This window comes from Cimex lectularius, unplaced genomic scaffold, assembly GCF_000648675.2.
Source record: "Cimex lectularius strain Harlan isolate CLEC.00 unplaced genomic scaffold, Clec_2.1 scaffold124, whole genome shotgun sequence".
Lineage (NCBI taxonomy): Eukaryota > Metazoa > Arthropoda > Insecta > Hemiptera > Cimicidae > Cimex > Cimex lectularius.
Genome location: NW_019392703.1, coordinates 439,367 through 466,319, shown reverse-complemented (window position 1 = coordinate 466,319; position 26,953 = coordinate 439,367). Strand labels below are relative to the sequence as shown.

The 26,953-nt window shown below is 32.9% G+C and overlaps 2 protein-coding genes across 7 annotated transcripts in view; one reads left to right on the top strand and one right to left on the bottom strand.

Moving 5' to 3' along the window:
- LOC106666408 (rhodopsin, GQ-coupled) overlaps window positions 1-14,144 on the bottom strand; it is a 27,748-nt gene extending 13,604 nt beyond the window's left edge. The window contains exon 1 of one of the 3 annotated variants that reach the window (XM_024226210.1): window positions 14,059-14,144. The gene's annotated coding sequence lies outside the window, so the exon portion shown is untranslated. Of the gene's footprint in view, window positions 1-5,548; window positions 5,773-11,970; window positions 12,028-14,058 lie in introns of those variants that run through there. The other 2 variants (XM_014393596.2, XM_014393597.2) reach the window with 2 other exon arrangements.
- On the top strand, window positions 14,115-26,953 carry LOC106666395 (beta-taxilin). Of its 4 annotated transcripts, none has more exons than XM_014393573.2 (10): window positions 14,115-14,203; window positions 19,148-19,244; window positions 23,644-23,814; window positions 23,877-24,023; window positions 24,085-24,279; window positions 24,362-24,490; window positions 24,551-24,709; window positions 25,380-25,596; window positions 25,671-25,831; window positions 25,896-26,953. In XM_014393573.2, the coding sequence occupies exons 2-10, from the start codon at window positions 19,173-19,175 to the stop codon at window positions 26,232-26,234; spliced, it is 1,590 nt and encodes a 529-aa protein (XP_014249059.1). In that variant the 5' UTR covers window positions 14,115-14,203; window positions 19,148-19,172; the 3' UTR covers window positions 26,235-26,953. The 4 variants fall into 4 exon arrangements, with proteins under 4 accessions (XP_014249059.1, XP_024081977.1, XP_014249057.1 ...); XM_024226209.1 differs by lacking the exon at window positions 14,115-14,203 and adding an exon at window positions 18,800-19,046 and having other exon boundaries at window positions 19,119-19,244; XM_014393571.2 differs by lacking the exon at window positions 14,115-14,203 and adding an exon at window positions 18,800-19,085.

The window sequence follows — 26,953 nt, the reverse complement described above, 5'->3', positions numbered from 1 at the left end:
TCAATTAAAAATGGAATATAAGCAATCCAGCCAAGGTATATATTATCATCTACTCTATAATTTAATTTTCGGTCCGGTTGTTCTCGCTAGGCCGACCTTTCAGAAAATGGCTTATCAGAGCTGATAGTTACTGATAATCGCTAATCTGTTTTTGGTCGATTTCTTCCTGTCAATTAATAATAAATGGAATAAAAGTAATCCAGGCAAGACACAGTATCATCTGCTCTAAAATTTAATTTTGGTTCGGTTGGTCTCGCTAGGCCAACCTTTCAGAAAATGGCTTATCAGAGCTGATAGTTACTGATAATCGCTAATCTGTTTTTGGTCGATTCCTTCCTGTCAATTAAAAATAAATGGAATAAAATTAATCCAGCCAAGACACATAGTATCATCTACTCTACAATTTAATTTTCGGTCCGGTTGGTCTCGCTAGGCCAACCTTTCAGAAAATGGCTTATCAGAGCTGATAGTTACTGATAATCGCTAATCTGTTTTTGGTCGATCCCTTCCTGTCAATTAAAAATAAATGGAGTAAAATTAATCCAGCCAAGACACATAGTATCATCTACTCTACAATTTAATTTTCGGTCCGGTTGGTCTCGCTATTTCCACTTTCTAGCAAATGGCCAGCCAGAATTACTGATAATATATTTCCTGTTTATGATCGTGTTTAACTCTTTCAAATATAATAATAAACTGTTTCGATAAAAAAATGATAAACTAAGACTCAACACTAACATGGCAAAATGTAGTAACATGAATGACAGACCCGCATAGCGAGAATAGAAAACCAAAATAAACTTTAAGACCAAATTATTTAAAAAAATTGTATCGCAAGTTTTAATTTACTTTAGGGTCAGGTTGGTCTCGCTATATCAACTTTTCCTAAAAGCTGATTAAGCAGATCATTACAATCGCTAATCTGTTTTTGGTCGTTTTCTTCCAGTCAATTAAAAATAAATGGTATAAAAGACGTCCTGCAAAGGCACATTGTATCATCTGCTTTATAATTTAATTTTGACTCTGGTTGATCTCGCTAAGTCAACTTTTCGAAAATGGCTTCTCAAGGCTGGCCTGATAACTTTCACCTTGTCAGTTCAAAATACGTGAAATATATGATAATATATCCACAAACTATAAATAATCGCTTGTTTATACACATTTGATGAACCATAACGATCAATGCACGCCTTTTCGAAATAGACTTGACTCATTATATATATGTTTTGGTTGTTTTTACCATGTTAATTAAAAAAAAAAAATACTCGAATGTTTAAGCTTTTTCAAAATGTGTCCTTCAGGAATCAGATGTCTTAAGTGTTTTAAGTCGTCCTACCCACCCTTTTCAGACAACAACGTGACGATTTTTAATAATTGTTGTTTTTCATTGAAGAGTCGGCCAAAGAAGACATGTTTAATACATTTTGCAACATTTGCTACCATTTATAAAAATAATCTCTTGTGTAATTCATACTTTTTCAATTTAAACAAGCCAAAAAATTTAAACAAACAGCAACAATTTTGAATGATACTAATATTTCCTATTTTTCTCTCCATCACGCACTCGAAGAAGACTACACAGCTAAAAAACAGGGGGAAAAGCAAAAAAAATGCACTCTCTGAAGATGGCTCAAGAGAGCCGAAACGGCAGGATATGTTTAAGAAAACTAACCTGTCTTCTTCTTCCCTGCCCGACTTCTGGATGAAAAAGTCCCAAAAGATATTTAAATTATAAGAAACGTTTAAAAACAACAGATTTGTGATAATTAATAATCAATTATTGTTATTATTGTCCGTTTGGTTTACAAAAAACAATTACTTATTGCCGTGTCGAAGAGAATGGCCAATTGGCCCGAGACAACAGTTACTTCCGTATTTCCTCTCAAGAAAATATAATATCAAATGTCAATTAGCTAGGCCCATCTATCATCCTTAATCGAGATGACAAATATTGGACCTTTCGAGGTTGGTTTAATAGGTGTTGGATCTCACCGTAAAAATAGTCTAAATTTAGAATGATCACAGTCAACAACATATTGCATAAATCGATGAAAAATAGTAAATAACAATTCAGTTAAGCACAAATAGGAATCTAATAATTACCAATAATCATAAACTGGTGCCATCAATGTTCTTGATATATTAACAAGTAAATCTATTCGCAACATATCTAGTGTCCTTGTAGTTTGAATTCCTAGTCATTAACATGCTATTAGTATGCTCAGTGTTCTTTTCCTCTCTGCAAACTACTATATTTTCCTATGTGAAGTTCAATGAATATTGGCCTCAACGACCATTACTGATATACTGCGATTTAAAAACCAAATGCTTAATTAATTAGAAAAACACATTTTGACATTTTACTACAACCATCGTTTCAAACCGATTCGGTTTTCTATAGAAAAATTATCGAAGGTTTGAGTTATCTAGAAAAGATCCCAAATTTTCCACCATGGAGTTTTGGCCTATCATTAGAGAAATTGAATCAATGATTTCATACTATTTATAATAATAATTAGATTAGGTAACTCAATTTTTTTATAAACAAGGGATTAACGGATTAATGAACGGCAATAAAAATAAAAAACGATCCAGGATTATCGGATGTAGACGACCCAAAAACAGGTTGGTCGTCCTTCAGACTCAAAATGAAATTTCACAATTTATGTTTTTGATGTTTATACAAGCCTATATGGATCTTAATGTCCAACTGTATGAGAGTGAAAGCGCTATATTTTTAAGCCTAAATTATATACAATTCCAGATAAAATAGTGATAACGAAAAAATCATTATCTTTGTTAATAAATCAAATAAATGAATGAATGATGCATGAGAAAATAAATGATTGAAATAAAAATAGATAAGATTCTTTATAATCATATTATAAACAAAAAAAGTTTGTGTGATAGAATTAAATTAAAATAGCCAAATGAGAACACGATGGTGACGATCCTAGTAAAATAGAAACGTTGTGAAAGTAACCCAATTTATCATTTTGGCTTTATCGGATGCCATTGCAGATCAAGCATATTGACAAGTAATTAACAACAGGCATTAAGAAAATGTGGCTGATTAGGGAAAAAAGTCGTCAATTCTAATTATTGCTGTTAATAAAACCAACAGATCGTGCCTGGAAAAGTGGAAACATACGATAAAACGAGAAGAGTTTCTTTTAATAAAATACAAATATCCCTTACTGTAGACATCGGGTTTTTAATTGAACCAAACGGGAAAAAGCACAATGACTGCTGGCACGAGTACCTGCCAATAGGCTCCAGTCAGCCTTGTGTAAATTTACTCAAGAGGAACACTTAACACCACAATAAAATACAGACCTGCTTTCAATTTTTTTTCTTTATTGATTAAACAAGCTGCTAAAAAGGCATATGTTTGTATGTCGGTTCATTGAGTAATTTTTTACAGCGATCATTTTTCACTTGACTTTTACTAGTTTTAATTGTATTTTATGCAAATTGGAGAAGCAAGAAGTACATATAAGCCAATGATAACATTAGTTTAGCAAATTTTTAACAGCCTTACAAATTACATTAAACAAAGAAATTTATTAAATATGTATGAATGAATGATTGTAACTTTATTTAAAATGTTGAGAGAGAGAGAGAGAGACAATTGAGAGAGAGAGAAAGAGAGAGAGAGAGAGAGAGAGAGAGAGAGAGAGAAAGTGAGTGAGTGAATGAGTGAGAAAGAAAGAAAGAGTGAATGAGTGAGTGTGTGTGAAAGAGAGAGAGTGATGGAGTGAGTGAGATATCAAGAGAGAGAGATATATTGAGTGAGTGAGAGAGGAAGAGAGAGTTAGTGAATGAGAGAGAGTAAGAGAGGAAGAGAGAGTTAGTGAATGAGAGAGAGTGAGTGAGTGATTATGTGTGAGAGAGAGAGAGTGATTGAGTGAGTGAGAGAGCAAAAGAGAGAGAGAGAGAGAGAGAGAGCGTGATTAAGAGAGCAAGAGAGAGTTAGTGAGTGAGTTAGTGAATGGGAGTGAATGAGTGAGTGTGTGTGAACGAGAGAGAGTGATAGAGTGAGTGAGATAGCAAGAGAGAGAGAGAGAGAGAGAGAGTGATTGAGTGAGAGAGGATGAGAGAGTAAGTAAATGAGTGAGTGCTTGTGAAAGAGAGGGAGGGAGAGAGTAAGTGAGTGAATGAGAGAGAGAGAGAGAGAAAGAGAGAGAGAAAGAGAGAGAGAGAGAGATAGAGATTGAGTGAGTGAGATAGCAAGAGAGAATTAGTGAATGAGAGAGAGAGTGAGTGTGTGGAGAGTGATAGAGTGAGGGAGTGAGAATGAGAGGGGTCAAACGAAAGACCAACACTACCTTAGACTATACGAATTTTCGGGAATTTATTTTGTTTTTGTTGTTTTTTCTTAAATATAATTAACTTTATTGTTTTACTAAATTCAACACGTATCTAAAGTTATACAAAAAATATCGATTATGTTTTTATAAACAATTTATCTTTTCATCTATGATGACGATCAAATCGAATTGAACAAAATGTAGGCCCATAAGTTACTACACGTGACTTCAAGGCTATAGGATGACTAGGGTCACATTCACAATTTTTAATGTAAATGAGGGCCAGTCATTATCCCTTGTATTTAATGGATATTATTACTATTTTCAAAATGTTCGAATCCTTAATCCTCAACGACTCCTTGTTACAACAAAACGCTCCCAATTATATCAGAGCTATTATTATTTTTTTCAGCTTTGGTTTTAACGATTTAGTACAAATCTTTGCATTGTTCATTAATCGAGGAGAAATTTCTTTGATACGCAACGTCCTTGCAGTCGCCCGTTAATTAAACTAGGATAGGAACCGATTAAACGATAAAAAAAAACAAAGAAGGCCTAGTAATTTATAACGCATCCCTGAGAAGAAAAAAAATAGGTTAAGATCTCTCTTTTCCATCGATTCCCCAAAGGTCTACCTGAAACCTGCTGCCCACCGACCCTATAGAAACTCCCCACTACATCTTGAAGTCTAGAAACTATTTTACTATTATTCTACTATTCAGAAATAGATGCGAGAAAAGTTGGAAATGTAAACAGATAAAGGCTTAATGTTTTTTTCAATAAATTGTGCATATTTTTCTGTAGCTTTTATTTTATATAAAAAGGTTGATCACTATAGAAAATTCTGTTAAAATTTTAATTATGTAAAATTGCCCCTTAGATGAATATTTTAGAAGGGTTTTTATAATAAAAATCAGTTTAAAAAAGAAAAATAAGATTATTGAATAGTTATTACAATAATAAAAGATAATTGAAAAGGTTCTTGGTGTTTTAAAAAAAAAACATTGACCTCAATACACAATCTTTTAAAATGATTATAATTGCAATAAAAAATATTGAAAAAGTATATGAACAGAAAAAAATTAAATGAGTTAATTTTTTTTTTTGAATCATCATTATATGGCTCAAATGTCAATTATTTTCCTCGATAGGACTTCTTTTGGAGGAGTTATAAGAGGGAATGCGTGTATGCAGACGTTAGGTAAAAAAAAAAAAATAGATGATTTTAATAGACTCACCTATAAATTGCGTTTTACATTATTAAACGGTTAATCTTGACACACAGAAAAAAACAACAACAAACAACTAACAGTCTCCTCCAAATTGAAAATCCAACCCCCCCTTAGAGCGGGTTCGAGGCGAACGATAATCGCGTTCGAGTGGCTCTTTTAAAGGACGTGTCTCTTTCCACAAAAAGGACGAATATGCCCTGACCAAGAGTGGCTTACAGACTGAACAGTCCCTTCGACGTTTAGGTGTCGGTCGGCAAGAGTTGGCAAGGGGGGGATCCCCTTGGCCGACCGATCTGGTGAAATCAGAAATGTTATCTCAAAAATCCCTATGTGTTTTTCTAAATTGTTTTATAATTATATCCGTTTCAAATCGTAGACCTGAGTTGGAGGCGAGGCGAGGGAAGAAAAATATTTATTCGCCCTATGGCAAACAAAAATAATTAATTTTTGATGAACGTTAATTTGTTTTTAACTATTTTGCCATGGGGGATTCAAATAGGTAAGACCTTTTTATAATAAAGATAAAAAATGAAAATCGATCAATCTTTCAACATTTTCAAGACGCTCTATGCCAGGGTTGGAGCTAAAATGCCTGTCAACAGTGACATTAAACCGACCTGTGAGATTTCCTCTTGTGGGGTCTATGGGATGACCCAGTAGTTTGGTTGTTTCCGATCAATCTGAATTCATACTCACGGTTTTTCTCTGCTAAGAAGACGGTGAATATACCTAGATTAAAATGATCAAACTACATACTGCTGTATTGTATTAATCCAATAAATTCTAAGTAGTGAAACTGGTTGGAAAACAACTTCAATATTTCAGCGATGTTCAAACTCGTCTACAATTTTTTAATTTATTTATTTGTAGCCTATTACAAATCACAGTACGGTTTTTTCACTCAGTAGCACTAAGACTAATGCCAGTACTGCACCTGGTGGAGACATGCCATAAGAAACCAGCACTCAGTTGAGGGATTAAGAGGTAAGGAGGTTGTGAGGCCGTCGGTTAAGGCTACGTGGCAGTTTCTCGGGATGGGAATGTGTAGAGTGCTCAAGCAGTATGGCTAGGATGAGAGGTTAGTATGAAACTTTTGGAATCGTGAACGGATCAGTTTCTGTGACAGAAGGAATGTTGAGGTCGTAGGTTAATGACTTAATGAGCTTTGAGATTAGTCAGAGGATTTTTGATTGGAAGGATTGGATGCGCTAGATGTTGGATGCTTGGCAGAACCCAATAGTTCCACTCCTTATGTCCAGAGTGGTCGCAGTAATGTCTTGAGTAAGGTTGGTTTAATGTTGACTGTCAAGACGGATTTCAGTCCTGGACGTTTTCATAGTTGTCCAAGTCTTCTGTTAAGTCGTCGTATATTGAGTAGGGATCCCCGTGCTGGATGTTGGATGGCTTGGCAGAAGCAAACAGTTTCATTCCTTAAGTCCAGAGTGGTCGCAGTAAAGTCTTGTAAATATTGTGTAGGGGAATCCACATTAAATATTTAAGAGACGACAACTTAACAGAAGACTTGGACAACTAAGAAAACTTCTCGGACCGAAATCCGTCTTGACAGTCAACATTAAACTAATCTTACACAAGACTGTTGAATTCTGCCAAGCCATCCAACATCCAGCTCATCCAATCCGTCCAATCAAATATCTTCTGGCACGTCAGGGTGCTTTCTAGGGTTCTAAGTATTTGACTTGAATGGAAGTCGGTATTGTTTTGCTGTTGATGTACAATGAAGGCAAGACTGTTTTAATATAGATAACGGTATAGTCAGGATCTAGAAATATTTGTACTGAAACAGTTGATTGTACTACATATGCTTCCATAATAAGGAAAATTCCGGCAGACGGATTGTGATCCAAGCCTGTACTATGCTTTGCTAATAATCATTGTTATATTCGTAGAAATAAAAAGCATATATAAGTAAATAAAATAATAAGGAAAATTTGGTGGATAGCTTGAATTGGTTGAGAGCTGCAGCATGTTTCTCAAGATATCCAGGGGCAGAGTTGTTGGAGTAAGTACTTAATTATTTATATTTATTTTTGATATTTAAAAAATTAAAACTAGATTAAAAAATATTAAATACGCATTTTTCGGTTTTTCGATAATGTTATCCGTTCAAGAGAAATTGAGCCGGGCCTTCTAAAAAGGACACCCTGTATACTACAAATTTTAAATTACTTGCTGAACCAAAGGATTTTTGAATTTACGTGAATGTTCTTTTGAGCGTTCGTTTGATGTGAACGTATAGGTTTTTGAACAATTCACCAATAATTGTGTTCTAAAATATTGTAAAAGCAGTGTCGTCGTAACATCCTGCTATTTGGTTATGCATTGCGGGCGATTAACGTCACCCGTGATACCAGAATGATGGAATGATAGATAATAGTCAAATTTTAATTGAAATTTCTCTAAAATTTAGGCCTCTTAACATACAATTTCTCGACAGATCTTGTGGACAAGCATGCCCGAGGCCCAGGTTCAAAACATACATTTTAAAATACATATTATTTGTTGGAATTGTGTTCATCAATTTAATTCTTCTTTCTTAAAAAATCCAAGTTTTGATTATCTTGCAGTTACTCGCCTTCTCAAGTACGTGACCACTGATTCCGACGTGTTTGGAGTGAACAACTACCCTGAGCCAAAATACCATTCGTTCTTTTTCTGTCATCTAACAGAGCAAATCGTCACAATTGAGATTTAAAAATGGATTTTTTTTAAATATTGCACTCTAAGAAGGAAAGTTTTTCTGATGAAATATTAATTTTGATAAGCCGCAGCTTGAGAAAAATCGCTTTTTAATTTAGCTGATATTCGGATTTTTTTAGGACGGAAAGCGACTTTACATAAATTTAAACTTTAGATAAACCTTACCCTGAATTTATGTGTTTATGGTGTCTTAGGCCCATCCATGATTTTGCGTAGCAAGGTTTAAGTTATGGTTTTTGTCCGATTTCCAAATTCCAGTATATACATATTGACAGGACAGATGTAAACGAATGTGAAAAATTTATTTTCCGCGCAGCATAGATCGTTCTAATTCTGGACGTTCGGACGTTAGTCTCGCCCCGTTTACATGCATTACCATTGTAAAGCGGTAATCCGTTAAAAACAATCGACGAAATTTCTATTCCGGTTTATTCTGGCTTACATGCCATACAAAACATGAAATAGTTTATGATTTTTCCCTTCGTCAAAAGACAAAAACAAAATTGCAATTATTACACGCTGCAGTAATTATGAGCCTTTTATCATCTAGTCAGAAAAACATCAATATTCTTCCTTTAAACTAGTCCCCCTGCATTAAAAAAAAGAAAAAGGCTTTAATGTTAAAACAGTTTAATTTAAAAAATATTGATGCCAGTATTTTGTCATATTGTCGTCAGTGAGGTGACTGCTGAGAGGTGTCACGCTAGAGGTTCTGGGTTCGAATCGTGGCAGAGTCCATAGCTTTTTGATTATGCCATGAAAAATGTACTGTAAAGTGCCTTGACCCCTGATTCACACCTAATAATTATTTGGACGTTAAGACCTTCTGTATGACAAGAATTACTTTATTTTTTAAATACTGTAGTCATTATAACGAACAATTGTTAATTAAACTTATTAATTTATTAATTTTGAAAGATATGCCAGGCTAAAGCCCGGTATTATCTATGTATAATCTTGTTAACTTTTATTTTTAAAAAAACTTCTACTAGCATATTAACAATTTGTTCAGTTTAAAATTTAAATGACAGCTAAAACGCGAAGATCTTTAAAACGATAATTATGAAACAAAATTTATCAAATATGCTACTTTAAATCTGTTCTATGACACATGGAAACAGGTTTAATATGTTATCTCGTAAACAAATGGAACAAGAATAATTTGAAAAAGGGTCCTACTTAGCCAAGCTGCATTAATATCAAAAATATGTTGCCTTGATTAATCTTGGATCATAAATTATTCCCTAGTTGTCAAAACATAATTTTCCCACTTTCCAACGAGAGAGAATTTAAGAAATGTTGGCAAATTAAACAATTACACGCATAGCTGGTAAATCCTGGAGTAGATCCAAAATAATCCAACTGGTCTTAAACTACGTGCTTAGGTATTAATTTAAATGTAATTCTCGTTATGAGATAAATTTTAAAATATGTATCTTACGATCTGTAAAGCAATATTATTTATAAAATATAAGTAATTAAAATAATTGTGTTCAGACTATTTCCAATTTATAAATACATATTTTTATTAGTATTATTTTTTAATACTACAACACCCTCAATGTTTTTAAAAATTCTATGTTAAGCATACATTTTCTTAGTTAGAAATTACGTTATGGTTACTTTTTACTATTTTACAAATAGAAAGTCGCTCAAATCAATTTTGAATTAAACCTTTTTTTCGTCAGTAAACTTCCTGTTAAAAGTGTATAATGACGCTGCAGTTCAAAAAATTTGCTGATGGCTCAACCATTTTGTCTGTGGTGCAACCAAAACTTCGATTTTTTTGTTTTAATTGGTGGACTCAAAACCGTTACAGCTTTAACACTTTATGACTGTTGTAAGCATTAAAATAAGTTTTAAAAAAAATATAATCAGATCGTGTACCAGTCATGCTGAAATTTGCTGAAGATTTGTTGCCACTGGAGATCGTCGAGCGGTAATGCGCCTGCTTTCAAAACGCAAACCGGAGGTCAATTTTCATCCAACTATTGTAATATTTTGACAATAGGTGATTTTACTTGTTTTATCCCCGAATCATCTTCACATCAGCATGATGTTGCATGGCATAAACGTTCTTAAGCTTGAAATTACAGGATATAGTTATTTTTCGGTATATAACGGTTTATTGTTATAGCTACTTTCAATTAATCACAGTTTATTTTTTCTTAACGTAGTGTTACTAGAAAGTAGAAAAAGTTCACAGATGTATGTTTCATAGAAAACGTTATACTATTTTTCTATTTTCCTATTTTTTCTTTTTCTTTTTCTTAAGGTAGTATTATTAAAAAAGGTAACTTTAAAAAATAACTTTGTAATAGTACTGTTTCATAGATGTATGTTTCATACAAAATGTTCTACTATTTTTCTATTTTTTTTCTTAAGGTAGTATTATTAAAAAAAGGTAACTTTAAAAAATAACTTTGTAATAGTACTATTTCATAGATGTATTTTTCATAGAAAATGTTCTACTATTTTTCTATTTTTTCTTTTTCTTTTTCTTAAGGTAGTATTATTTAAAAAAAGTAACTTTAAAAAATAACTTTGTAATAGTACTATTTCATAGATGTATATTTCGTAGAAAATGTTCTACTATTTTTTTTAAGGTAGTATTATTAAAAAAGAATTAAAAAATCACTTTGTAATAGTACTATTTCATAGATCTTTATTTCATAGAAAATGTTCTCCTATTTTTCTATTCTTTTTCTATTTTTTTTTTATTTTTTCTTAAAGTAGTATTATTACAAAAGGCAACTTTAAAAAATAAATTTGTAATAGTACTATTTCATAGATCTTTATTTCATAGAAAATGTTCTCCTATTTTTCTATTCTTTTTCTAGTTTTCAATTTTTTCTTTTTATTTTTCTTAAGGTAGTATTATTAAAAAAGGTAACTTTAAAAAATAGCTTTGTAATAGTACTATTTCATAGATCTATGTTTCATAGAAAACGTTCTACTATTTTTCTATTCTTTTTCTATTTTTTCTGTTTCTTTTTCTTAAGGTAGTATTATTAAAAAAGGTAACTTTAAAAAATAACTTTGTAAGAGAACTATTTCTTAGATCTATGTTTCATAGAAAATGTTCTACTATTTTTCTATTCTTTTTCTATTTTCCTATTTTTTCTTTTTCTTTTTCTTAAGGTAGTATTATTAAAAAAGGTAACTTTAAAAAATAACTTTGTAAGAGTACTATTTCTTACATCTATGTTTCATAGAAAATGTTCTACAGGCATCCACATTCACAGAAGAATTATTAGGAAAGGTTTGCCAGCGATATTCTTCGACTTGTATAAACTGCGGGTGGCATAGAAAGCGAATGGAATCTCTCCCAATGGAATTTGGTTTGCAACATATATCTTATATTTAGACTAATCTTTTATAAAAGTTTGTAAATTGAAACTAAAAATTATTATTATTTTACAGTTCACATAGTATAAATAATTTAGCAGTTTCTCGTATTTCTAGTCAATTTAAAATTTAAATATAAATAATTGTTTAAATTCATGAAGATAGGACCTTTAGAAAACGTAAAGTGAATTTTTGTTCGAGATTACCACGTTAATATATAAGATTTCATGTGTGTAAATTACTCTGTAATATACATTTTTTTACATTTTAATTAACACTTAATTATATGATTAAATTTAAGTAATTAAAATGTACAAATAAATATAAAATTTTGATAATAAATGGGTTTGATTTTTTTATACCTTCGACAGGGTTAAACTCTAGAGACACGCAGTGTACGAAGGTCACTAACAGACTGAAGATATTGGCGAGTGGGAAACCATGGCTGGGCATGTTTTAAATTCAGCTTCCTCTATTGACAACTAATTCAGCGATTTGAACGCCGGAGGAGCATTTATATTGGCAGAACAAAGGCGAAAGAACTGAAGACAAAATGGCTATAACATATAGACAATGGTGCATTCCTGTGGCTAACGAATGTAAACAAGTTTGGACAATTTTGGACGAGGAGCAATCCCGCAATCAAAACCAAAGATGATTTTGAAAGATATCGAATTTATTTAACTGAGGCATAATTCAATGCGATTAGAAACTAAGGGCAGCCTTAGATAAGCTAAGGTGAGAATAGGCATTGGAAAATTTGGAAATCGGGAAATGTATTGATCGTTAAGTACGTAAAATTTTCATGAAATAGAGTTTCGCTGTAAAGATTAAAAAAAATTAAATCATAATGAAACTACCCCTTAAGTGGTAATTACAGTTATACAAATAGTACAAAGAAAAGAGTGTTGTGAAAGGAGAAAGTATGAAATGACGCTAATATAAATCTCTTATATTGATACTTTCACAGGGCAATTATCAATAAAAATAAAAACGTAGTGATCTTAACTTTTGTCGCATCTTAAAACGATAAAAATTGAGGTAGCTATCCCAGTAAAGATGCAATGTTTTTTGTCGCGTCTTAAACCGGTAAAAATTGAAGTAGCAATCGCAGGAACGATGCAATGTTTTTTGTCGCGTCTTAAGACGATAAAAATTGAAATAGCAATCCCAGTAAAGATGCAAAAAATTTTGTCGCGTCTTAAAACGATAAAAATTAAGGTAGCAATCCCAGTAAAGATGCAATGTTTTTTGTCGCGTCTTAAAACGATAAAAATTCAGGTAGCTATCCCACACTTGTTGTCATGTCTTAAAATAATAATAATTGAGGTAGCAATCCTAGTAAAGATGCATAACTTTTTGTCGCGTCTTGCAAAGATGAAAATTGAGATGCCAGGCCCATCAAAGTTGCAACAATTACTGCCGTGTCTTGAAAATTAACGATTGAAGCAGCATGTCCCAACACAGATGGAATAATTTTTTCCTCGCCTTGCTTCGAAAAAAGCGAAAGCTTATTAGCTAGCGATAGTAGTAGCTAGCGGTACCTTAGTAAAGAAGCAATACTTTTTGTCGCGTCTTGCAAAAATAACGATGTAGGCAGGTGCAAAATGCAGTCCTGTGTCATTAAGGAGGAAGACGAGCTCGTTTATGTTTAACCATTTTTTTGCTAAATGTGCTTAGTTGGTGGATTTCGTTTTTAGCTAGACTCTCTACTCCCATCCATGTATACCATTTGAATATGTGGTTAAAATACATTCATTACAGTTTATTTTATGTTGTAGTCTATTTCGCTTTCTTCGTCATTTTTTCCAAATCTATTTTCACTTTCATCCCGTGTTGCTAATCATCTATGAGACGGTCATTATCTTGGCGCTAAGCAATTAAAAACAAAGTAATTAACGGATGAAAACAAAAGAAGAGAAATAAATTTTGTTAAAACTGGCTTTTAAGTGATTCCCGTTTCAATTTAGATCGGAAAATAGCGTTACGTGATATTTTTCTCAGTTACAAGCATTTTCTTCAAATACCTTTTCAAATTGTGTCTAAACTATAGATTCGAAATTATTTTATGAATTTTAATTGGAATTGATGGAACAAAATAGAATGTTCAAGAAATAGTGGTTAGCCAATTACACGGAAATAAAAGATTTAATGACAAAATAAAATTTCACTTTTACATAAAACGAATGTACGATTTAGCATGATCATAACATAATAGGTTAAATATAATAACTATAAAGCCTACATTAATTAAATCAATAAGTTGGATGCTAGAGACGTAAAAACCCAACCAATAGACATTTATTTATTTGTTTATTTCATTATTTAAATCTCCCTCTCACACTAATTATAATTTATCTAACAAGAGGACACCACTTTCTTGATTCTTGCGAGGAGAACCGAAACGTGTCTTCTATATTTAGAAAACGTTGTTTTAAAAATAATCATACCTTATATCCCTGTTAAATTGAAGCTCGACTGGTGTCACATGCTCGTTGAAAATCAAGCGTGATATTTTATTATTTTCCTACTGTCCTGGACATCGAGGGTAGGAGCGTACCTGAAGGCTTTCTTGTGAGCAGCAGTCAGAGTAAGGTGTGTATTCAGAAACTAGTTAACAGTAACCTTCTGATAAAGAACGTGTATTATTTATTAAATCGCTTTTACGGAAATCAAAAACTTTTTCGTTCCCTGTCTGTTGAAATAATCATACTTTATGAAGATGTGGTGTGATCTTAGGGCATAAAATCTAAGGAATGTATTCACATGTGTAACGGTTCCAAAGCAGAAGTGACCACGTGTGTAAAAATTCTATTGTTCAACAGACGTAAATTTCAACAAATATTGTTTATTAATTTTTTTAAATAGATAAATTGAATATAAAAATAAAAAATGCCTTTTATTCTAAATTATACTAATTTACCTAAGAAATTTTAAGGGTCGGCCTATTAAATGGTTATGAATGTTTTAATTTCTACTTATTCTTTACACTTCCTTTGATATTATTATTTTTAGTTGAATATGAAAATTATGGTGGATTTAAAAAAAAATCTTTATCTAGTTATGCCATCCGTTGACATTGATATTTGGCATATCATTATGTTATTATTAATAGTATATTATTCTTTAATATTGGCATCTTTCTAATTATTTTTAATGGAAACATCCTCAGAGTAAATAAAAATCGTTGTCGTGGGGCAAACCCCCCACCCTATGCATTATTGGCTTATTTATTATCATTAATGACACCCAGATAAATTGATCACATATTTGTAAAACTATTGCTAAAGCAAATAAAACTTTAGGATCACACGTCATACAAACATTTCCATGACCCAGATACACTTCAAATTTTATATGATTCCACTACTTTGAAATAAACTTAATTAATTGACATAGAACTAATTGTGCAAAAATGCCAAGAACAACAACATATTAAATTCATTCGAAAACATGAACATATATTTTTTAACTTGCAAAATTGAGGCAATCAATTCATTTCTTTCCAAGTTTCTCCAGCCAAATCAGATCAATTAGGACGGTTACAAACTCTATTTTTTTTCTTTTCTTCACCATATTGCCATCTCTGTACTTCAGTCGATTGTGAGTGAATTGTGAATAAAATAACATAAATAACATATATAATCACAGTAAAAACGGGAACAAAATACAACATGAAAGTCTGGTTAGCATTCACACCACCCCGGAATTTTCGATATTACTCGGGGTAATTAGGGATAAGACACATCATTCACGCTAATAAATTACGTTCGCACATCAGACTTCATTCACACTACCACAGAGTACTCGATATTCCCTGGGATAATAGGGGATAAACCGTTCCATTTATGTTAATGATATTTCTCGGGAATGTTGGGGATCAGCACCTCCATTCACGCTAATAAATTATTCACATATTCATTCACACAACCTCAGAGTACTCCGTATTCCTCGGGGTAATTGGAGATAAGCCCTTATTCCACGCTAATAAATTACGTTCACAATACCTCAGAAGTACGCGATATTCCTCGGGATAATTGGGAATAAACCTTGCCTTTCACGGTAATAAATTGCATTCGCATTTTCATTCACACTATCTCAGAGTACTTGATATTCCTTGGGGTAATTGAAGATAATCCCATTCATTCACGCTAATAAATTATATTGACACAGCCCCAGAATACTCCGATATTCCTCGGGGGAATTGGTGATAAACCCTGCCTTCCACTCTAATAAATTAAATTAACACATTCATTCACAGTGCCCCAGAGTACTCGATATTCCTCGAAGTAATTTAGGGTCAAGCCCTTCCATTCGCGCTAATAAATTACATTCACACACCAGACTTCATACCTAAGTAAATTTATGCAATTGTTTTCATTTTAAGATAATTGCATTAATAATTTAATATTAATGGTATAGTTTTAATCCGAATTTGAAATGATTTAATTTCATTTTACTTCTTTTTGTAATTGTAAATATTTCTAAATTTACATATTTTTATAAGTTATAACCTATACATTTTTATTGAATATATGTGTAATGGGAAAATGGTTAATTATATAAATTTTTACTCTATTGTAATTGCTATAAACCATGATCATTTTTTTTTTTTTTTTTTTTTTTTTGTGAAGTCCTTTAACAGTGATGAATAAATTGAATTTCTCCTATTATTCGTCTATTGCTACAAATAATCTTTTTAATCGAATAACCATTGTTTCAAATTAATAAAATTGTGATTTAATTTATTTCTGATACATATGGTTTGGGTTCAACACGTCAGTTCTCTGACACGCCTTCATCATAAATAGCGATCTAATGACCAACATTCACGCTTCAGCATCAAAAATCTGTACAATTTTTAGTCGTAGCTTACAACGACAGTATTAATCTTTCAAAAACTTAAGTTGAACATTAACAAGCACAAGTTGCATAAAATTGTACAAATGATGCACATATCAAGTTTTTAGCGTTGTAAAATACCTCTAGAAATAATTGAGGCGGAGGAATATGTCAGTTCATAAATTTAATTTAGCAAGAACAAATTTTGGGGTACGTTTTTGATTTTTGACCAAGATAGGCTTAATTTTAATAAAGTTTTAAACATTTCTAGGTTGTTAGTAAAACTGTCCTTTCCAACCAGTATTATATATCTTTCTAATCCTAAATCCATTTATTATTTTTATGTGGACATATTCTTTTAACGGCATATAATTAATTAGGGCTGTTTGCATTGCCGAAAAGATGCGTAAACAATAAACAAAGTTTTGCAAACATGTGTGGGCTATTGATCAGTTTCCCCTTCTGGCCACCTAATAAGGTTTTAGTTAGCTTTTTTTTCTAGAAATTAGTTTGCCTTGTCATTTGTTCATTTTTGTATAGGTTATTATTTTTGTAAAATTTGGTGATTTACCCTGGTGGATATTTATATATAACAAATGTGTCATCCTCACCCAATTAAAAAGAGGCCATGCGAGGTTGACGACTGGCACTTTCTTTTGATCCAAAACCGGCGTATGTGGCCGCATGCAGAGAAAAGCTGTTCGATTGTTCCACCTAATTGAAGGGTGTGATTCCTTGGCTCCATATAGAGAGCGAGTAGGAATGCAACCGATATGAGAATAGTTTTTGAGCACGGCCTTCTGTCGATTCTTGGAGGAAACAAGGTTGTTCTTCTGCATACAGTAATGATAATTTGGTGTTTAACGTGTGTTGAGAGTTAAACCCCTTCGACCCAAATTAGGTTAGTTATATAGGTGAAAATGGAGTTGGAAAAATATCGAGTTCTCCCTAACTGAGTGAATGATATGTAAATGAGTGAATGAAATGTATTTAAGGGTGAGTGAGACTCTGAAAGTATTTAGGAACTGATTGCGTTGGGGGTGACCTAGCCGTTGATATTCCATGGTGCCCAAACTCAGCAGCTGGACGGAGAAGACCGAGGTCTGACCCCGGACTGCCATCATCTAGGGTTGTGATTCTCTATGCCGTTAATTTATTGTAAATTACAAAAACTTGAATTGCCGGTGTACTGCGGTGTTCATGCGTGTCCAGATTTGAACTTAGGGATAGGGATAAAAGAGGCGGCCACAAGGGCTTCTGCACCTCGACCTTAGATCTATTGTGTTCTCCTGTTTTTTATTGGCCAGCTTTAGGTTGTTAATCAACCTCCATAGCCTTGCCAGCGGTTCCATAGTGTAGGATCTTGCTTGCGGTTTTTCTTGTCTTAGTTGCAAGAACCTGCGCCTACATAGACCTTCACAGAACCATAGAATGTGTTCTGCGGTCTCTTCCTCTTCCTGGCAGTATCTGCACATTGTTTGTTTTGTCTGTACTCCTATCTAATGCATGTGTTTCCTGTGGAGTAGGAATTTACCTTTGGAGAAGTTCCTTTTACCCATTCTTCACTTACAGGTCATTATGCTGACTTCCTTCGGGCCTCCATGTAGTTCCAAATACCCTTTGCCTTCGCCTCGCATGAGTCCTTAAATACTTACCTCGTACTTTTTTAGTAAAATTGTATTTTGGAGTGGCTTCGATTTGCATGGTTTATATGACAGCCTGTATCTCCTCCCTCAGTTTCCATAGTTTATTTACATGGCCTATCCTAGCAGATGGTTGTCCATTTATGAGCCTGTGGACTGCTGCTCTGGCTTCTGCTTGTATTAAAAAATATGAAATGGTTGGAGATTTAACAACACTTTAGCTTTGAACTTATATAAATCAGTAATCTATTTGATATCCAGTCAGATAACGTCTATATTGTCCTTATGTCATTTAACTTATGTACGTTCATATGCCGATGAATGATGTAAAATGTGAGCTGATCATTATGATCATTCCCTGATTTGCACGACAGCCGACCGTGTATAATGAATAATTATAAATATCAATATAATAAAAATTGTGTTTAAAAAATGGTTTACATTTAAGAGATAATTGATTAAATTTGTTTAAATTAGATTATTTTAAAATTTGTTGCGTTTCTTGTGACGGTATTCAACAGCAGAGATCCAGCATAACTTTTGATGCCAACCTGTAATATTTTAAAGATTTAAATACGTATAATTAATAACTAATTACCGTTCATTTTGTTTTCAAAAGAGATCAGCGTATCGATACTCGATCAGCATCCAAAATATGCTTTACTATGGTAATTATCGATACCTTTTTTCATAAACTGGCACTCGTTGCTATCCCTACCACTGCACAGTTCTTCTACAGGACACACGTTTATGTTTACATATTTAAATGTACCCACCAGTAGTTTATAAGTAGTGAATTGTCCGTTTAACTTGTAATTTAAACTGTGGAGTAGATTGCACGTGTGTCTGAAATGTACCTGGTTGTTTTTTCGTTCTGAACCGTGTCTATTATGTACCACGGCATTGATATTCAAACAGCATATATGATAAGTACCTCTAACTGTGGAATACCGGTACACGAGCCCTGATATATTTATATATTGCATTTGATTGTACGTTTAATTATACTGTTTTTATTTCCGAAGGCTTTCAATAGCGTTATTCTTACTTTCAGGAATTGGACATTACATGAAAAAAAAATGAGTAAGCAAGTGGGAGATGACCAAGCTAACGAAACTACCTTGAAGGCAGAAAAACCTCAGGATATAAAGGCAATTATCAAACTTCAAAATAATCTATAACAATCAGTTATTTATTGTATAGTAAAAAAAATATAGATATTACAACTCTTGGTTTAATGAACATCAAATACAAAAGTTAGATATTGGCATTATCCATTAAAATTAAATCAATTTTAAGCATGTTTAAGGCCTCTACTGGAGATGTTTACCTGAACTGATAAACAGGAATGTGAGTGTCAACAACTTAAGCACTTATCGCGACCTGTTCAGGTAACTCAGGCTTACTGTAGCCTTGAGTGCTCGGAAAGCATTCTAAATCAGTAGACAGTTTGGCGAGTCTGTGTCAAGATCCTTGCTACAATTAACTGTCGGGTATGAGACCAGTTACACTTCACGCACAACACTACGCGAGTCCTGTATGCAAGAATTACTGAACTAAGAGCGCAAGCCTAATTCCTTGCAATTGAGGTCGCACTTGTAGTGGTACGTGGTGAGACTCCTTGAGAGTAGCCCAGGGGGTATATTTTTGCCCTCTAGATGATGGTTAGTATTCCACTTAAACAAAAAATCCGATGCTGGCCCGTCTGTCAGAAGTACCTTCGCTAGGAGCTGTCTTCTCTATCGATCGGGAGTAGCTTTGTCTGCAAGGTGGTCTGCACCCAGCCTTGCAGAAGGGCCAAGCCTTTTTCAAAGCTCTACATGAAAATTTATGTTATTGTACTCCCCACCGTAGATGGAAGCGTGTCACCTCCCTTATTGAGAAACGATCCTGTGCTCGTACGGGGGACCGATATGGCCCTAGGCCTAGTCACAGTCTTAAAAAATCCTCATGTCCTTGTCAGGACATCGAGCAATATTGGGAAAGAATGTTCAGGTAACTAGACTGAATCGAAATTCGATTCTTTCTACCTGCACAGTTTTCTATACCGGAGTGTTTGTGAGGCTCATCTGATGAACTCACATTTTACATTTTTGTTTGTGCTATTTTTCGATTTTGTTACCAAAAGCGCAATCGAGTTATCGAAGATTTGAGTTGTATAGATCAAAACCACGATAAAAGCAAGGAGTACCATAAGAGATGCTGCTTATGAGATCTAGTTGACAAAGCTAAAGGGTTTGGAGACATGTTAAATGAATCAATTTTAAAAATTAATTATCTGAGGAGCAAACCAATGAAGCTAAAACCTCTCATTTACCATACCATGTATGAGCTAGTTACCTGTGCGGGTATACCTCTGCAGTTTATCATTCAGGCAAACCGCATGTGAATGATCTGCCTAATGACATGTTATTCAAATTATGAATCTTCCTGTCTGAATGTTTAGCATACAAGAAATAGTAAATTTTTTAGATCAAATTAAGGCCAGTTCTAAAAATGTCTAATAGTGTGTATTTTTATCCTAAAGAATTTGAAGATGACTGGTTTGAGTTTCCAATATATAGGTAACTAGAAAAGTTTGTGTGGTTAGCAGCATAGGCGGATTATATGTTTAAATCAGGTAATATCTTGAGGATAATGCATCAGTTCATAAAGCAAAAGTGTCTTGAACATTCATTGTAAATTACAAAATATTTTCTTCGTGCATGCACAAATTATGGGTTTTGGAGCCATGAGAAGGAAAATATTTTGTAATTTACGCTTGGTACTGTTCAATAATGTCGAATTGAGGGAATCCATCAAAGTTTATTTGAATCAAATATGTCAGGAGCTTGCCAGAATGTTCGACATAAACAATTAAACCTTTTGCTCTAGCATACATTGACTTGGGTCGTGGAAGCTGAGCAAACGTGTTCCTTATAAATTGGCCGACATAAAATTCGTTGTCTAAACATTTGCATTTCATTGCTTTCACAGCATAAAGTAGAGACATTTGTTGACTGGATTGTCACATGCTATCAAAAATGGATCTTGTACAATGTCACAAGGAGGTCATATTAATTGTCACCCAATGACCATTTTACATTGATGCAAAAACAAAATATTCACCAACAAAAGGTCATGTTTTGTGTTTAGTGGAGTACAGCAGACCTTACACAGCCAGAACAGCAAATGAGGTGATAATGAATGGTTGACTCGGTTGGGAAGTCCTACCACACCTCTCCAGACCTGGCTACATCTGATTTTTACTTTTTAATAGTAATGGAATATGCTCTATTGGGAGTTCGATAATCGTCAACAGATGGAAAAAGAGCTGAATTTATTTTTTAAGTCCCAGGACTCAAACCTTTATAAGAAAGGCATAACTGGCCTATAACTTATTGAGAGAAGTGTGTAAATGCTGATGGAGACTATTTTCCTGAAAAAAATATTTCTAAACTAATTTTGTTAATAATTAAACCTGCACAAACTTTTCTGTTACCTGGTATTTTCTTTCATCCTGTATTCGAGTACCATCGATTTTTGAACTGATGGTCAAATTCTGCATTCTGCCAATTTAACTTTTTTTTATTGTTGTAACCTCTGTTTAGATTATTATTTGTTTATTTTATTTATTTGTTTATTTTTTCAATTGGCTGTACTTCTTGCTGGAAAAATATTCTATACTTCACAGTCAACTTTGAATTAAGTATTTGGTTTCTACTCTGTACTTTCTTGCATTTATATACATCAGTGTACCAACTCATTGTATCTATTTTTTTATTTTTTAACATTTCAGAGTTATTTCATTCACAACAAATTTTTCTATCACTTTGTTGGGTATTTTTGTTTAAACTTGGACTTCTTTTTCTATCTTTTGTTCATGTCATCCCTTGGAGTGAGCCCATAATTATCTTGTTTTATGGCTCTATTTATGTTTTAATTCCTGCAACAGAAGAAGAATATGCTGCTGTTGCTAGTGTAGTTTCATCAGCTATCAATATTGGCATTATTTTTTTTTAAACCCAAGAATGCTGTGAACATGCATGCAAGGTACACATGGACGTGAAAGGCAACCATCCAGTGATGGGAGCTGTTAGTTCACCAACAGGGTCACTTGGTAACTATCCCTTGCCATCGTTAAGAAACTAAGTAGTCGCAGGCCAATGCCGCTTCAGTCTCTGACAAGTATTGACGAACAGGGTTGTAAATCACAATTACCAAATTAAGGGGTTCGAACGATCAGGTAATTTCGAGTGAAAATTATTGTAATGGAATTGGGCAAGGTCAGATACGAACAGGATTTGTAAGTCAGTATGAATTGTATGACTAAAAGGGAGCGTTAACTATCGTTTGGAAGATTTTAGATTGTAAAGTTTGGTGTCTGTTAAGGTGGAGATGTTTAGCGGTTCCGTACAGTTCATTCCGTCGTCCTTAAGGGCAGTGTATATTTTTTGTTTGTAAATGTAAGTTTATATCATTTAAGTAGTCTTTTTAGCAGTCTGAATCTTGTATTTAAATTTTTATGATGAGAAAGTTGTTCTTCTTATTGCATCCCCGTATACCCTTCCAGGTATCCTTCCTGATTCTTGGATGGCTTTGGCTACTCGTAAGAGGAAACCCGATGCACTGCTGACGACCTTTCTCCTTCCATCATCTTGGGCCTCCTTGGCTATTCACCTTGACAATAGGAAAAATCATTGTCCTTGTTTATTTTTATACATTGGGAAAGTCATTCTGCTTAATGCAGCCTCGAATTCCTTTCCCGGGTCCATTCTGATTACTTGATCCAAGATGGTTTCAGCTGCCCACGAGGAAACTTCAGTCTTGACTTGGCTGCTTACTTTCCCTGACTTTCCTCTCCTCTCTCCAGGGTTACCCAATGCTTTCCACTGCTAGCTAGGGAAGGGGGCTTAAACTTTAATTTTAAAACACTCATTGGGTCTCGGATGTTAAACCCTGGTTTTGTTAAACATTTTATATTTCATTGTTCTCATTCAAGCACAGTATCTTTTTTATAAATTCATTAATTTGTTTAATTTTTAAGTAATAACGCCACTACTTGTAATCAATAATTCTTGACAGATTTTTCTTACTTGATATCTTGAGTATAATTAACTTGTAATGTTTTACCAAAGTTGATCTAGTTACTAAGTAAGCAGTCATTATCTTTCAAGGTTGACAGATATTTTGTGAATTTGTCTTAAAATGAACCTCACTTAATAATTTAATCAATCACATTGAGTGAAGCACTGTTAAAATGCTCTCAAGAAAGGAAAGAAGATTTTAGAATTTAATTTTTGTATAATTGAAAAGGTTGTTAATATATACAGGAATATTTAAGGTGGAGTGAATACCATAAATAATTGACTAAAAAACGATAGTTATACTTGCAAACTATTTTTTTTTCTCTTCAGTAATGCGGGTTTGGAGCCTTAAATGCTCATCATTAGATTAAATCCATAAGTGCGTCTTTCAACGCAAATTGAAATTGCCATTTTTTTTTTCATTCGATTTATTGTTTATATGCATAAGTTTGTTAAAAAAGTTTAAATGAATTTTTCCTTCCAGCTACAAGAAAAGCCGACAAAGCGTTCAAGGGAAGAGAAAATGAGAAAAAAGGATGAAAAAAGCGCTGAATATATGTTGAAAACATTGAATAATTTGTCTACTCCTGAAGAAAAATTAGGAGTAATGTACCAGAAGTACGCTGAAGTGATAAATGATCACAGAATGTTACAGGTACCATTAACAATGCCCATCTTCTTCAATTAATTAAGCTTCTTAATTATATTGTATTGTAGAACACAATAAAAGCATTGGAAAAGAAATTGAATATTTTACAAAAGGAAAAAGAGCAGTTACAAACGGAACATAATAAAGCCATTTTGACAAGAAGCCGTTTGGAAAATCTATGCCGTGAACTACAAAGGCAAAACAAAGCTATCAAAGTATTAATAATTACAATATTCCCAATTGAATTTATTTGATTTAATCTAAAAATGATGGTAGGACGAGAGCATCAATGCAATGAAAGAAGAAGAGGAAAAAAAACGAGAGGTAGCAGCGATGTTTCACTCGACATTGACTGAACTTGGAAATTTAGTGTCAAAAAACAATGATAAAAATAACAAACTTAGAGATGACAATTTAGACATGTCGACAAAACTGAAAAATGTCTGCGAACAGTATGAAAAGAAAGAACAGGTATTTAACTTGATACCATTTTTCAAAAATTGAACTTTATTAATTCCCTTTTCATTTTATTTGTTTTTTAAATTGGATTTAGCATGTTGATAAATTAGCTAAACAGTTAGAATTAGAAATGCAACTTACAGAGGTCAAACTAGCGAAGGCACAAATGGAGATGGCCATTGAAAAGGATACACTAAATAGAGAAAAACAACAACTGCTACTGGTACGAGTGATTGATTGATCTTTATTAATATAGTAATATCTTATATTATCATTTGAACAGGAACTCGCACAGTGTAGAGCTATAAATGAAGAACATCAAAATACAGAACAAGGATTGAGAAATCAGATACAAATGTATAATGACAAGTATGACGAATTTCATAAAGCCCTTATACAGAGCAATGAAGCTATTAGCGGTTTCAAACAAGAAATGGAAAGGGTAAGTTCAATCAGCCTTTGTAAGTTTATTCTTAACACTTGAACCACCGTTCGTGGGTCTTTGCAAACCCACAGAATATTTCTTTTTTTTCTCTTTACTTTTTCTCTCCATTAGGTCTTTCCTGAAAATGTATAAACATGAAAAATTGTATTTAATAGTTGCCTATATACATACTAAATAAATTAACATTATAAAACAAACCAAATAAAACAAAAACACCTTATTATTGTAGTTTTTTGGTGCAAGTGTTAAGAACAAGGAGTGAGGGAAAGTGGAAAAAAACTATATTTTTTATATATTTTTTCATTTTCAAATTTTATAAATATTCTTCTGGTTATTCTATTTTATTAAATATTTGATGAATTTGTTTGAAATTTGTTACTACAAAGCGTCATATTTTCATATATGATGTTCATCATCATAATTGTGAAGATATAACAACAATAAACATTTGGAAATATTAAAAATGATGTGTGTTCAATGATGGTACAGATTTAGCTAGACATCATCAGAGTTCCTCAATAATGATTTGCTCAAATGAATCTTCTTTAAGCAGAACTAATAATTTGTACTAGTTTGTTTGATCTGTTTTTAATTTTATTTATATCTGTAATAGCCAAATAAAAACAATAAATATTTATTGTTCATATTTTGTTCACTGCACTTTTAGATGGCCAAACAAATCTCAAAATTAGAGAAAGAAACTATGTCGTGGAGGACAAGGTACGAATCAACCCACACAGCACTCTTAAAAATGACCGATGAGAAGCTTAGCAGTGACCAAAATGCCTGCATTACCCTCAGGAAGTTGACTGCGTTGCAAGGGCTCTGCAGAAAGTTACAAGAACAGTGCACTTTCCTTAGGGATGAATTGAAAAAAAAGGGTTGTAAGTTTGAGTTATTTTATCTTATTGAAATTTCGTTTTTAGACAGGTTACATATCTCGATTTTTTTCCCCCAGTTAATCCAGATGAGCTAGAAAAGAATCAAACTCAAGCCAACTCCGATAAAAAGTTAGTCAATGACGAGGAGAAACCCTTAGAACATGATAAAAAAAATTTGGTTGAAGACGAGAGTAAACCTATGAATGCGTCGCCATCCCAGGAAACTGATTTGTCTGTGGTAAGTTTAGCGAATTTTATTTTAATAGCCATTCACCATCTACAAATGACTCATTTATCTTTAGAAAGAACTAAAAAGTGAAGGCGCTGAGCGAAATGACGATTCTTCTCTCAATAATGCAGTAATACTTGCAACTGAAGTACTGTCTGGGGAAGCAGTGTTAGATTCGCCCTCATCGCAGCCTAAAACTCCACAAAATGAAACTAGTCCAGTCACTGAGCACTCGCTAGCTAATGACAAAGATTCAGCCAGAAGTGATCAAGCTGGAGAAGAGGAGCTTCAAAAATCTCAAGAACATCTTGAAAGTAGTGCTGATGAAGAGGTAAAGAGAGGTGAAACCAAAGTCGAAGACCAAACACAGCAAAAGAAAAAGAACAAGATAAAGAGAAAATCTAAAAAATAATAATTTTTTTTAAATTGTATGTTACCTTAATAATAATAAATAAATGCCCTTCCATTTTTGAATTTTTCAAAGTTGCTTGACAAACATCATCTCGAACTTAGATCACTCAATATAGTTAATTCACATATTTTCTAATATTTTAGAATGATTAATAAAGATCCTCTTGAATATTAATTAAAATTTAAAATTAGCCTTGTTGATAGCATAAAATATAAAATTGAAAATGATTATAGAGAAGAATCAAGTCAAGATTAAAAATTAGTAAAATAAAAGTCAAACTTTAGTTGATTTGCTTTGTTCAATACACACATTTAAGCAAATTTGCCTAGCTTGCCTGCTCAAGAAAATATATCGTGAGGTAAATAGGGCCTAACTTGTTGGAAGGACCGAGTCAAATTAGGCTTACAAAATTAATGTATTTAAAATAGTATTGTTTACAAAATTTTTTTACAGATTTGTTTTAAACAAGCCTGTCATTAGTTCAATTATGAAAAGCACATTTTTATTACATAGTAAAAATTCTGATACATCAATACTTTCAAAAAAAGTCTGTAGTCTCTCATGCTATATGCATAAAAGCATGAGAGACAATCAATAGTATATTTTATATAAACCAATTTTTTGATTTCTGTTTGAAAACATGAGTTAATCAAAAGTAGAAAAATAGCTCAATTTGTTTTTAATGAAAATTTGTTAATAAAACCCATTTTGATAATTTT

Bases quoted from the DNA above. Each gene is read 5' to 3' on its own strand.
- LOC106666395 (XM_024226209.1), top strand. From the start codon at position 18,984: ATGTACCACGGCATTGATATTCAAACAGCATATATGATAAGTACCTCT. The intron at 23,815-23,876 runs GTACCATTAACA...ATTGTATTGTAG, and splicing joins ATGATCACAGAATGTTACAG to AACACAATAAAAGCATTGGA. The intron at 24,710-25,379 runs GTAAGTTCAATC...CTGCACTTTTAG, and splicing joins TCAAACAAGAAATGGAAAGG to ATGGCCAAACAAATCTCAAA.